Source organism: Herpailurus yagouaroundi, unplaced genomic scaffold (genome assembly GCF_014898765.1).
Source record: "Herpailurus yagouaroundi ecotype Mexico unplaced genomic scaffold, PumYag 221, whole genome shotgun sequence".
In the NCBI taxonomy this organism is placed as follows: domain Eukaryota; kingdom Metazoa; phylum Chordata; class Mammalia; order Carnivora; family Felidae; genus Herpailurus; species Herpailurus yagouaroundi.
The window spans coordinates 10,496,803-10,510,091 of NW_024412452.1; the positions used below are offsets into that span (position 1 = coordinate 10,496,803).

The 13,289-nt window shown below is 38.4% G+C and overlaps 1 protein-coding gene across 4 annotated transcripts in view; it reads right to left on the minus strand.

Moving 5' to 3' along the window:
- ALMS1 (ALMS1 centrosome and basal body associated protein) overlaps positions 1-13,289 on the minus strand; it is a 223,218-nt gene that overhangs the window by 146,044 nt on the left and 63,885 nt on the right. For all 4 annotated transcript variants that reach the window (XM_040458522.1, XM_040458521.1, XM_040458524.1 and 1 more), the window contains 2 exons: positions 10,901-13,289; positions 9,477-9,610 (listed from right to left, as the gene is read on the minus strand). The exon at positions 10,901-13,289 is cut by the window's right edge and continues 1,316 nt beyond it. In XM_040458522.1, the coding sequence (XP_040314456.1) occupies positions 9,477-9,610; positions 10,901-13,289 (2,523 nt within the window). The remainder of the gene's footprint in view (positions 1-9,476; positions 9,611-10,900) is intronic.

A 13,289-nucleotide genomic window follows, 5' to 3' on the forward strand; every position in this document is an offset into this window, starting at 1 on the left:
TTGTTTTCATTTTCTCCAACACTACAGATTTAAAATGTCAATCATCTCACCATCCAGTATTCACTGGTGACCTGAGAACAGATGGCTACCTCCCCTGGTCACAGACAGTTCTGGCCCAGAAGAACACAGACTATGTGTTGTATGTTGCCACTAGACCATACTTACCCACTTGATATTCAAATTCCAACTGAAATTCCAAAAACAGTGGCTTCAGTAGATGGTTCATTTCTCCTAACCATACCTCCCCACAGGAAATGGAAGTAATTGCACCTGGGCGCACTGAAGGAATGGTGTGGCACTCAAAGTGGGGGAAGAGGCACTCCAGTTGGTTGACAGTAGCAATATTAGATGACATCCAGGTGATATGATCCTAACACCTGGCCCTACCCCCCTCTGGAGGAGGCTAGCGATGAGCTGCTGATCCACAAGGGCCCCATAATATTCTCAGGAAGCAGTCAGAAGGACAAAACTATAAAATGCAGATGCTTGCTACTATTGGCCTTACTCTATGCCTTTTGTACCACGTGGGTCATGAGGCTTCTCCTTGATTCCAGACAGGCAACACTAGAAAGCTGCTGGAAGTGAATGGCACTCATCCACAACTGCACCCCAGGATGGAAGACAATAGGTGTTGGAGTCGGCCCAAGAGTGGCTGCACCTGAAATGCCACCAAGCGTGGGAAAGAGCTAGGAGGTTGAAGCCTGCTATCTTAAACAGCACCAAAGGCACAAATGCTTAAAGGTCACCAGTCCTAACACTGTCCTAATTTCAACCCTAACTGGCTGATAAGCTTATGCAGTTCGGATTCATCTCTAGTAATACAGGGCTAAACATTAAACTGTCAGAAGCACACAACTAAATTTTCTTTAAACCAAAGCTACACATGTGCCTCCCACCTTTATTATTTATGCATGGAGAGCTCTTATGCCTCAGAGGAGAGCACTGCCTAATCATTTGTGAGGTACACTTCCCCAAGAACCCCCCAAAGCCTACTAAGAATTGTGATACCAGTAACTGCTCATGATGATGCAAGCAAACCTTAATCAGGGCATCTCAAATCTATGTGACCCTGTTAGACTCCCGTGTACCCCGATTCCCCTCCTTGGTGGATACCTGGAACAATCAACCTCCTCTGGGATGGCTCTCTCCACTGAAACAACACTAGAGACAACAACACCTTAGTACATGATGACACGGGACACAACTTCATCCCAAATGCTACCTCCACAATCTTCCACAACAGCAGAGATGACAACTGGGAAGATAAGTCCTCCTTGAGTGGTATTTTGTAGACTTAAATTTTATGTGTTTACCTCAAGGCTCCCCTGCTTACTACAATGCTTGCTGCTTGGGTGTGAGGCAGTACTATAACTGCCAGGCTGCCCTCAGTTGAACCTTGAAAGGTCAAGGTATCTATCAAGTCTCATAAACTTACAGAGAGGCTCCTTTAAACACTTCACTTAGTTCCTTGCCCTTACCACACCCATTAGATTGGTTCCCATTATGCTTCCTACTGGGGGTTAGGAAATTTAATTTCTGTTGGAAGAACCCCTCTCTGACTGCAAATGCTACCACCAGAGCACTCCCCACACACACTCTCACAGGACCAGAGCCATACGGTCACTTCCCTACACCACCCCAAGGAGACCCTTTCCCACTATCACCACTCAGGTTTCCACAACCCTCCCTTCGAGCTCTCCAACCGTCTTACTGTTTTTATTCCATGGGCAGAAACCAGGGCTCGTTTTTTGAGCCAGTGTAATTGCTTGGCATGTTACTGAACTCCACAAAGACTTTTTCCCCAGTAGCCTAGCCGACCAATTTACTGACCCCTGCCCTCATGTGCCCAACAAAACACATCCCACACACGTATGCAGTTTGCCTGGCCACTCTCTATCACACTCAACTGCTCCCATGCACGACACTTCGCAGTACAGTATGTAGCACCTGGCAGGAGCCTCCACAGGTGCCCTTTGTAATTCCCCATATCTGCACAGGCACCAACACCACAAGAATGAATACAACACATACCTTGCCACAAAGAGCACAATCCCCACAGTCTTGGGCCTTGCAGCCCAAGGAAGTTGGAGATCCAACTTCCACAATAAAAGAGTGAGTGTCCACTGTAAGTCCAGTGCCCTGGTGCTGTCACACATACATGGTTCTCCATACGTGCATTTCTTCCCTCAACCTCCAACACATTTGCCTCTTTGCTGGTCCCCAGGGAGTCCTATGTGTTCATACCAATGTACCTCAGTCACCTTGGAACAACTCTTACAAACTAATAAATAGGACCCCCAAACCATCTCTCGTTGTCCTCTCATGTCAAAAACATTCAGTATTCATCCTCATTATGCTGAAAATAGGTCTGCTACTATCCCTCACGGAAACACCACCACTAGGCACACAACAACAAATCGTTAAGGCAAACACCAATCTGTCAGCCACCCTGGCTGAATGCATTGGGCTGCTACACCAAAGCCTAGACTTCATGCAACAACAACATGCTTCTTTAGTGCAGAGTTTTGGATGTGCATTTAGCTTTAAATTTCTTATTGGTCAAGGAAGGTGTATACACCGTACAGTGCACCACCTGCTGCACATGTATTAATAATTCCAGATAAATTTAGACAAATTTACAAAAGGTGCCCAACAGGTACAAGTATTCCATAATCTTACCCAAGTTTTTAATCAAATACTTACCCTAAACTTATCCATGGGCTTTGATTTATTTTCTTGACCGGACCCCGACAAATGGGAGAACGGTTACAGACAGGATTTCAAATTACCATTTGTCTACTGATACTGTTAACCGGCATTTTTGCTTTGCTCAAATGTTTCATGAGCTAGATGACCAAAACTCTGCCAGTGGCTTTTAACATCTCCACCATCTGGACAGTGCCCATGGTTTTCCCTAAAGACTAATGCTTAGGCATCACAGGGTCAATTGTGATGAGAAAAAAAGCTATTTTGAGTTGCTGCCTAGGCATTTAACAGTATGACAACCTGGCTCACACCCAGAGTCTGGACAGTTAGATAAGGACCTGAACTTGAGATTCCCCGCCAGAAGTCCCCACTTTGTTTCCCTCAAGCATCTTTATGAAACAATTACTTAAGAGTTGAGCCCATGAAAAGTTAGTGACCTCTGCCCCAACCACCTCATAGGTAATAGGTGCTTGCTACCCTGTTCTCTATCTCCTGCTTGCTCATGACCCGAGACAGAGGACTGCCTTTTCCTCAGAGCTCACTGAGCGGCCCTGGCCCTGACCCACACCCACCCACCACTACCCCTGCTTCTGGGATCAGTAAGTAATAAATATTGTGACCTTACTTCCTTTGTGTGAGTGTACCAAAACTGCATCTTCAGTCAAAATGACCCTGGGATTTTTCACGTCCCCAAAGTGTAAATTTGGATGCCGAGGAAGCTATCTGCCAGCCCTGTGAGCATGGCTAATGTCTCTTTATTCATAGGTCATAATCTGCATATTCTTAATGTAATACACCAGCTACAGGCCCCACAACACAGCACACTACAAAGCAAAAAAACTAGTTGAAAAGAAAAAGCAAGCATCAAAACCAGACATGTCGAGATGCTGGCATTATCAGACCAGAAATTTAAAACAATGATGATAATATGCTAAGAGCTCTGATGGATACACAAGAACACAAGGACAATGTAAGAAGCAAGGAGATGAAAATCCTAAGAAAGAATGAAAAAGAAATGTTAGAGATTGAACACTTTAACAGAAATGAAGAATGCCTTTGATGGGCTTATTACTAGACCAGACATGGCTAAAGAAAGAATCCTGAGCACAAGGATATCTCAACAAAAACTGCCAAAATTAAAAAGCAAAGAAAACAAAGACTTAAAAAAGTAAACAATACAGGTGCCTGGGTGGCTCAGTCAGTTAAGCATTCGACTTTGGCTCAGGTCATGATCATGTGGCTCTTGAGTTTGAGCCCCAAATCAGGCTTTGTGCTAACAGCTTGGACCCTGGAACCTGCGTCAGATTCTATGTCTCCTTCTCTCTCTGACCCTCCCCCACTCATTCATATTCTCGCTCTCTCTCTCTCTCTCTCTCTCAAAAATAAAATAAAACATTAAAAAAAATTACTAAAAAACAAACAACACAATAGGACATCAAAGGACTCTGGGACAACTATCACAGGTATAACATATGAGCAATGGAAATAACAGAAGGAAAAAAAGGAAAGGGACAGAAGAAGTATTTGAAATAACAATGACTAAAAATTTCCTCCCAATTAATGTCAGGCAACAAAGTACAGATCTAGGAAGTTCACAGAACACAAAGCAGGAAAAATGCCGCCCCAAATTACCTAGGTAAAACATTTTCAAAGTACAGAAAATCAAAGATAAAAAAACCTGAAAGAAGATAGAGGGTAAAACCATCTTATCCACAGAGGAACAAAAGAATTATATCTGACTTCTCCTCGGAAATTATAAAAAAACAAGAAAAGAATAAAACATTTAAAGTGTTAAAGAAAAAAAAGTACAGAGTTGGAATTCTATACCCTATGAAGTCATCCCTGAAACTGAAGGAGGCACCTGTTGGGATGAGCACTGGGTGTTGCACGGAAACCAATTTGACAATAAATTTCATATTAAAAAAAAATATATTAACATAGAAAAGACCAAAAAAAAAAAAAAAAAAAAAAGAAAGAAAGAAAGCAAAGGGTTATTTAGGAAATAAATGACTATTTAAAAATTGAGGAAAAACAAAAAGAAAAAGAAACTGAAGGAGGAATAAAGGCTTTCCCAGACACACAAAAATTAGACCTGCCACGCAACAGATGTTAACAGAAGTACTTTAGAAAAAAGAAAAATACAAATCAGAAACTTGGATCTACATAAAGGGAAGAACATCAAAGAAGGAGTAAGACACAGTTAAGAACACATATGCACTTTTCTCTTATTCTTAACTGATCTCACAGATAACAGTTTGTTCAAAATGTTGCCTGTGTATGTGTGTGTATATATATGTATGAATGAATGATAGCATGATACAAGAGATGAGAGGGAGAAATCAGGAATACATTTAACCCTTGAATTGCATGGGTCCACTTACACACTGATTTTATTTGATAAATACAGTACAATACTGTAAATGTATTTTCCTTATGATGGTAACAATGATCTTTTCTCTAGATTACATTTCTTGTAAAAACACAGTACATAAAACACATGCCATACAAAATATGTTAACCATGTTATCTATAAGGTTTCTGGTAAACAGTAGGCTATTAGTAGTTTTGGGGGAGTCAAAGTTATATGCAGAATTTCAACTGTGTGGGGAGTTGGTTCCCCTAACCCTGCACTATTCAAGGATCAACTGTATTTTGTTATTAGAAGGTACTCACACTACCTGAAGTGGTATAGTGTTATGTGAAAATAAATTTGGATTAGTTGTAAATATTTTACAAATTCTAAGGCAACCACAAAAAAAATAAAGTGTAACTAATATGCTAAGAAATGAGAGAAAATATAATGATATAAAAACACTCAATTAAAACCACAAAAGGCAGAAAGACTGGGAGACAAAAATTGGAATGAAGAACAAGGGCAACAAATAAAAAAAATAGTAGTGAATATGGTAGACATTAATCCAACTATACCAATAATCACTTTGAAAATCAATTATTTCAAGTGAAAATATACTAATGAAAAGACATAGATTGTCAGAGTGAATCAAAAACCAAGATCCAACTACATGTTGTCTATAGGAAAGCCACTTTAAATATAAAGACAAATTAGATTAAAAGTAAATGGATGGAGAAAAATATACCATTCTAAAATAAAGCAAAAGAAAGTAGGAATACTGTATTCATTTCAAACAGAACAGACGTCAAAGCAAAGAAAGTTATCGCAGATAAAGAAGGGCATTACATAATGACAAAGGGGAAAATTCTCTAAGACATAACAATCTTTCATGTATATGTGCCAAACAACAGAGTGTTAGACTACACAAGGCAAAAACTGACATAACTGCAAGGAGAAATAGAAATATATAATCCATTATTATAGTTGGAGACTTCAACATCCTCTATGAGAAATGAACAGATGTTGGGATGCCTGGGTGGCTCAGTTGGTTGAGCATCTGATTCTTGATCTCAGTTCAGGTGATGATCTCATGATTCATGAGACTGAACCCCATACTGGGCTCTGCCCTGACAACACAGAGCCTGCTTGGGATTCTCTCCTCTCTCTCTCTGCCCCTCTCTGCTTACATGTGTGTGCATGTTCTCTTTCTCTCTCAAAATAAACTAAAAAAAAAAAAAAAAAAAAAGAACACATCTATCAGCAAATCAGTGAGGACACAGTTAAGCTCAACACCATAAATCAACTGGGTATAATAGATATTTGTAGATTACTTCAGCCAAAAACAACAGAGTACACAATTTCTCAAGCTCACATGGAACATTCACAAAGACAGGCCACATTCTGGGCCATAAAACATACCTTAACAAATTTAAAAGAATAAAAATCATATAAAGTCTGCTCTTAGACCACAATGGAATTAAATTAGAAATCAAAGCAAGAAAGGTAACAGGAAAATCCCTAAATACATGGAAATTAAACAGCCTACTTCTAAATAAAGCATGAATCAAGAAAAATTTAAAAACATATTAACCTAAAACTTAAAAACATACTAACTCAAAATGAAAACACAACTTAGGAAAACCTGTGGGATGCAGGGAAAACACAGAATAGAAGGAAATTTTTAGCATTAAATGTATATACTAAAAAAGAAGACAGATCTAAAATCAATAACCCACATTTCTAAATTAGGAAACTAGAAAAAGAATAGCAAATTAAGTCCAAATTAAACAGAAAAAGAATAAGAAAGCAGAAATCAATGAAACTGCAAATAGAAAAATCAGAAAAATGAACAAAACAAAAAGCTGTTTCTTTGAAAGACCAATAAAATCAACAAGCTTCTAGCCAGAAAGAAAAACAGAAGACACAAATTACTAAAATCATAAAGGAAAGAGGTGATATCACTGCAAATCCCACTGACATTAACAGGATAATAAAGGAATACTATGAACAACCACATACCCATAGATTTGATAACCTAGATGGAATGGACCAATTTCTTGAGAGACACAATGTGCCAAAACTCACACAAAAAGACATTCTGAATGGGCATCTATTTATTAAAGACATTGAATCAATAATAATCTTCCAAAAGAGAAAAGGGCTAGGCCCAGCTGGGTTCAGTGGTGAACTCTACCAAACATTTAAGGAAAAAATTATACCAATTCCTTATAATTTCTTTCAGAGGACAGGAGCAGAAGAAACACTTCCCAATTCATTCTATGAGGCCAACATTACCCTAATACCACAACCAGACAAAGACACTACAGGGGAAAACAAAACAAAACAAAACAAAACAAAACACAGACTCATCTCTCATGAATATCAGTGCAAAAATCCTCAATAAAATATTAACAAATAGAATACAACAAAGTATGAAAAGAATTATACACCATGACCAAGTGGAATTTATCCCAGGTATGCAAGACTGGTTTATCATTCAAAAATCAATTAATATGATTACATCAACAAGCTAAAAAGGAAAAATGACTACTATATCAATAGATGTACAAAAAGAATTTGACAAAATCCAACACCCATTCATGATAAAAACTATTAGTAAACTAGAACAGAAGGAAATTTCCTCAACTTGATAAAGCATATTGGCAGAAAACCTACAGCTAACCTCGTATTTCATGGTAAGAAACTAGAAGCTTTCCCACAAAGACCAAAAACAAGTTAAGAATATTCTGTCTCTCCACTCTTTTTCAACATCAAAATGGAATTTCTAGCTAATGCAATAAAACAAGTAAAGGAACTAAAAGGTATACAGATTGGGAAGGAAGAAATAAAACTGTTTGTAAATGCCCTCATCATCTGTGTAGAAAATCTGAAAGAATCAACAAAAAAACCACCTGGAACTAATAAGCAATTATAGCAAGTTATAAGATACAAGTGATTATAGCAAGTTGTCGGATACACCTATGAGAATGGGCAAAATCCAGAACACTAACAATACCAAATGCTAACAAGGATGTGGAGCAACAGGAACTCTGATTCATTGTTGATTGTTGGCAGGAATACAAAATGGTACAGCCACTTTGTGGGACAGTTTGGTGGTTTCTTTTTTTCTCTTTCCCATTTAAGTGTGTGTGTGTTAACTGAAGTATAGTTGACATACAAAGTTATATACAGTTTGGGGGCTCCTGAGTGGCTCAGGTCATAATCTTGCGGTTCGTGAGTTCAAGGACTGCATCGGGCTCTGTGCTGACAGCTCAGAGCCTGGAGCCTGCTTGGGATTCTGTGTCTCCCTCCCTCTTTGCCCCTGCCCTTCTCGCACTGCGTCTCTCTCTCTCTCTCTCTCTCTCTCTCTCTCTCAAAAATAAATAAACATTAAAAAAATTTTTTTTTCAAAGTTATATACAGCTTGGTGGTTTCTTACAAAACTGAACATATTCTTACCATAGAGAGAAACCTTTATAAGTACAAAGTTTCAGTCCTGCAGGATGAAAAGAGTTTCTGGAGATGGATGGTGGTGATGAGCTCAAACATATACATAAGTCTAAAATCCAATGTAATTTATCCTTTTAAAAAACTTTTCCAAAAAAGAAATAAGCCAAATAAAAGCAGACCAAATGCCCTACCCACAAGAGAATGGACACACTATGATATATTTATACACTAGAATACTTACAGCACTAAAAATGAATAAACTAAAACTACCTACATCTACAAAGAAGAATCTCAAAAACCCAAGTCTATATGAAAAATGCAATTCTCAAAATATGCACCATGTTGACTCCATCTATTAAAGAATTCAAAACCATACTGAACAGCAAGAGAAAAATCAATACATGTCAGGATAGGAAGTAACAGACGTTACTGGGGAGGGGACACACAGGACTTCTATGGTATTTGGTAACATTCCGTTTATCAAGCTAGTTAGCCCATAGACAGGAATTATTCATATTTTTCTTTTATTCTTTATATACATTTCATATATATTCTTTACTATGTATGAAATAATTCATAATTGGATGAAAATACATACTATTAAAATGAAAATCATTTTTACATAAGTTAGTATAGCTTTATGTTCTTAAGTAGATAATACACATCTGAAAATGGCCGGACTTTATCTGCACTTCAAGCTATTACCCTCAAGAGAAAATACGAATGATAAAGCAAATCTATTCTTATTTTCCTAAGGATGTAAGTTTTTTCAATAGATGAATTTGCAATTAATCAAAATCTACTGAGTCTAATCCTTAAATAGGAACTTTGAAGAAATAAGACTCCTAACACTTTAGCCAAAGACTATTAATGACTCAGCTGGTGTCATCAATGCCCAAGTAAGAGATACAAACTCCACCACCCTTTTATCACATTTTCTTTCTTCATTGCTAGATTTCTTTTATACCTTGGACAAGTCAGCTGTTCTCCCATGACTGAACAACTCTGCTTTGATCTCTTCTACTTTTTTCCTGTCAGCTTCATTTAATTCTGAAATGGAGTAGCCACACTCATGAGCCAGATTAAATTTCAGATTCCAGGCTGAAAAGAAAACATAAATACACTGGAGATAATGCAATGCAAAAATCATAATTTGTCAGTGATTACAAGAACACAGAAAACCATCAATATATCCAACTAAATGCCTGCCACAATACTTGGCAAAAAGTAGGTGTTCTCCATTATATGACAAACTATTAGAAGTTTTCAAGAACAATCATCTCACTGAAAAGTGTGACTTTTAAAAACCACATTCTATAGGTATTTCTCCAAAGATGCCACCTTTCTATGATTTTCAATTATTTTTATCTTAATCTTCCTTCCAATAAGGACAATCCCTTTGCCTCCCCTATACGTTCCTGTTACAGTTACCGCTACTACCATGAGAGCTGATATTTAACAATAATAAATAAAACTTGGGAGTTTTCTGGAGAGTCAAAATATGCATAAGTGATAAAAGGAATGGCACAAGTAGTTAATCTCAAGGCAAAATTCCCAAGGAGGCCTGAAGTGTTTATAAGATGCTTGCTAAAATATATTCCCCAGGGGCACCTGGGTGGCTCAGTCGGTTAAGCATCCAACTTTGGCTCAGGTAATGATCTCACAGTTCATAGGTTTGAGCCTGTGTCAGGCTCTGTGCTGACAGCTCAGAGCCTAGAGCCGGCTAAGGATTCTGTCTCCCTCTCTCTCTGCCCTTCCTCCTCTCATGCTCTGTGTCTCTGTCTCAAAAATAAATAAGAACATTAAAAAAATGTTTAATGAATATTTTAAAAAAATTTAATTCCCCATTTTGTCTTAAAGATTTCTTTTTTAATAGCATTCTATTATTAGAGATTAATGGGATTAGAACATCCTCTTTTAAACCTCTAACCTAAGTTTTAGTGTGAAGTACTTCAGTTTTTTCTAATATCTAAAATATGCTCTAAGAACTGTATTAGAAAAATGGAGAAGTATATTTAGTTTTATGATACAGTGTGACTTAGAGCAGAGCAAACTTTTCTTTGTTTTTTCTGCCTTCAAAAGAGAATCCTATAATAGGAGGATTAAGGAAACGTTAAGTACTTTAGGAATCTGGAAACCCAAGCTATCTCCTTACTCTCCTTCAGGCTTCAGAACCTACCTAAGACCCTAAAATCAGACTAGTACTATTAATACTGTGACCGAGTTACATTATTGGTTAAATGGACTTATTCTGAATAGTGGTGGAAAATGTAATCATTTAACAGTTCTATAAGAAAATAAATTCAGATTCCAAACACAACTTTAAACAAATTCTTAAACTATAATGTTTATAAGTCTGACCTGACTTGATGACAAACAATCAGTTCCTACCTCGTGCTCGTACTCGACATTCCTCTTCCTCTGCATTTCTGAGTATTTGTTTAGCATGATTCAATGAGGATTCACACTCGAGAAGGTTTTTGACATGTGCAGCCAGTGAATCTACATTGCTACCACCACAATCATCACTCTCTGACACACTTTCTTCTTCTCTGCTATCTGTCAAACTTGTCTTGGGTGAAGCACATGGAAAGAAATTTAGAAGAACATCAGAAACTGACTCCAAGGAATTACTGTCCCATGAGCAGGAACTGGCATCACTACTTGAATCACTTTTAATGATAGTCATCATAGGGATAACAATTTTATTGCCAATGGTTCCACTATACCCTTCAGGTTCAGATCTCATTACGGATTGGGCTGCTCTATACTGTCGAAGGGTTTCATCTAACGTCACTCCGGCTTTGCTTTCTGCTTCTTGTAGAGGACTTCTAAGTGTGGTTGAACTAATAAACTCCCAGTTCTCAATGCCTCTTTGGCATTTCAGATTTGTCTGTGTGCTAATATCTTTCTGTATGCACTTGTTGCTTGTGCTTTCCTCTGTAAATGGCTGTCTCCGAGGCAAATCACTATTAGATTCAGCAGCTGTGAGGGGCTCTTTGAAGCAAACCATCTTCTTAGATTGTATAATTGAAATATCACTAACATCTCGGAAAGGGACAAGAGGAGCAGGAAAATTGCATCGTTTCAGTGCTATATTTTCTGCCTCCATTAAAAGGGTCCGAATCTCTTTAAGAGTTTTGGAACTATTGCTTGTATCTTGAATTTCCACAGAGCCAACATCTTCAAAACCTGAAGATTCTGGCTTACTTATTATAACTCTACCATCAGCCTGAGAACTTAAAGGCATACTGCTTGAGATAATACTGGAGTTAGGAGAATCCAAATTATCTATTAGCATTTGAACATGGTCTGAAACAAGTTTCTGCTTCTCACTATGTGAATAAGTACCAGGAGTAACTGTTGATAAACCAGTACTCTGATCAGCTTCCCCAAGACCACGTGAGAACATCACAGAATCTTCAGGTAGATGTCTATCTGGAAAATCTTGTTGGTAGAATAAATTTGGTTTCTCTCTGTGTGAAAAGGAACGAGGAGGAGCTGCTGGTAACAGACTTTTCTGGTCAGCTGGTACAGGAATTGATGAAACGTTCAGTGCATCTTCAGCTAAATGTTTGTCTGTCAATTCCTGTGGGTAGAAAATATTAGATTTCTCTCTGTGGGAAGAGGAACTAGAAAGAGGTATTGGTATCCCAGAATTCACAACAATTGGCTCAGGGACAGGTGAAATCTTCAGAATATCCTCAATCTCAAAATTCTGAGAACAGGAATTATGAAAAACTGTCGGTAACGGAGTCTTCTGGTCATCTGGTCCACTCACAGTTGAAATTTTGGGTTTTTCTCTTTTTGAGTACGAACTAGGGGGAGCTGTTAGAAACTCAGTCTTCTGGACATCTGGTAAAATCACAGGTGAAATCTTGAGTTTCTCTTTATGTGAGTAAGAGCTAGAAGGTCCTGTTGGTATCTCAGTCTTCTGGTCAGCAGGTCCAGGAAGAGCAAAAACTTTTAAAACTTTTTCAGTAACATCTGGAAGCTCCTGCTGGTAAAGAATACTGTCCTTCTCTCTGTATGAGTAGGAACTAGAGGGGATTATATGTATCTCAGTCTTCTGGTTAGCTGGTCCAGAAACAGGTGAAACTTTCCAAGTTTCTTCAGTAATATCTGACGACTCCTTCTGGTAAGAAAAGATGGGGCTCTCTCTATGTGAATAGGAAGTGGAGGGCCCAATTTGTATCCCAGTCTTCTGGTCAGCTGGCCCAGGAGTGCCTAAAACTCTTAAAGCACCTTCATTAGGATCTGACAACTCCTGATGGTAAGAAATGATAGGCTTCTCTCTATGTGAGTAAAAAGTAGAAGTTACTGCTGGTATTCCAGTCTTCTGGCCACCTAGTCCAGGAACCTTTAAAACTTTTAAAGCCTCTTCAGTAAGATCTGGCAATTCTTGCTGATAAGAAATGATGGGCTTCTCTTTCTCTCTATGTGAGTACGAAGTGGAGGTAACTGTTGGTTTTCTGGTCTTCTGGTCACCTGGCCCAGAAACAGCTGACACTTTCAGAGCTTCTACAGCGAGCTGACTGTCTGACAAAGGCTGTTGGTACAAAACACTTGGCTTCTCTATATGAGAGTAAGAGATAGAAGGTACTGTTGATACCCCAGTCTCTTGGTCTGCTGGTCCAGGAGAAGCTGAAATATTAACAGCCTCTTCAGTGAGATGTCTATCTGATAAGGCCTGCTGGTAGAAAATAATAGGCTTCCCTCCAAGTGAGTAGGAACTAGAAGGTTCTGATGGCAACCCAGTCTTCTGGTCAGCTGGTCCAGG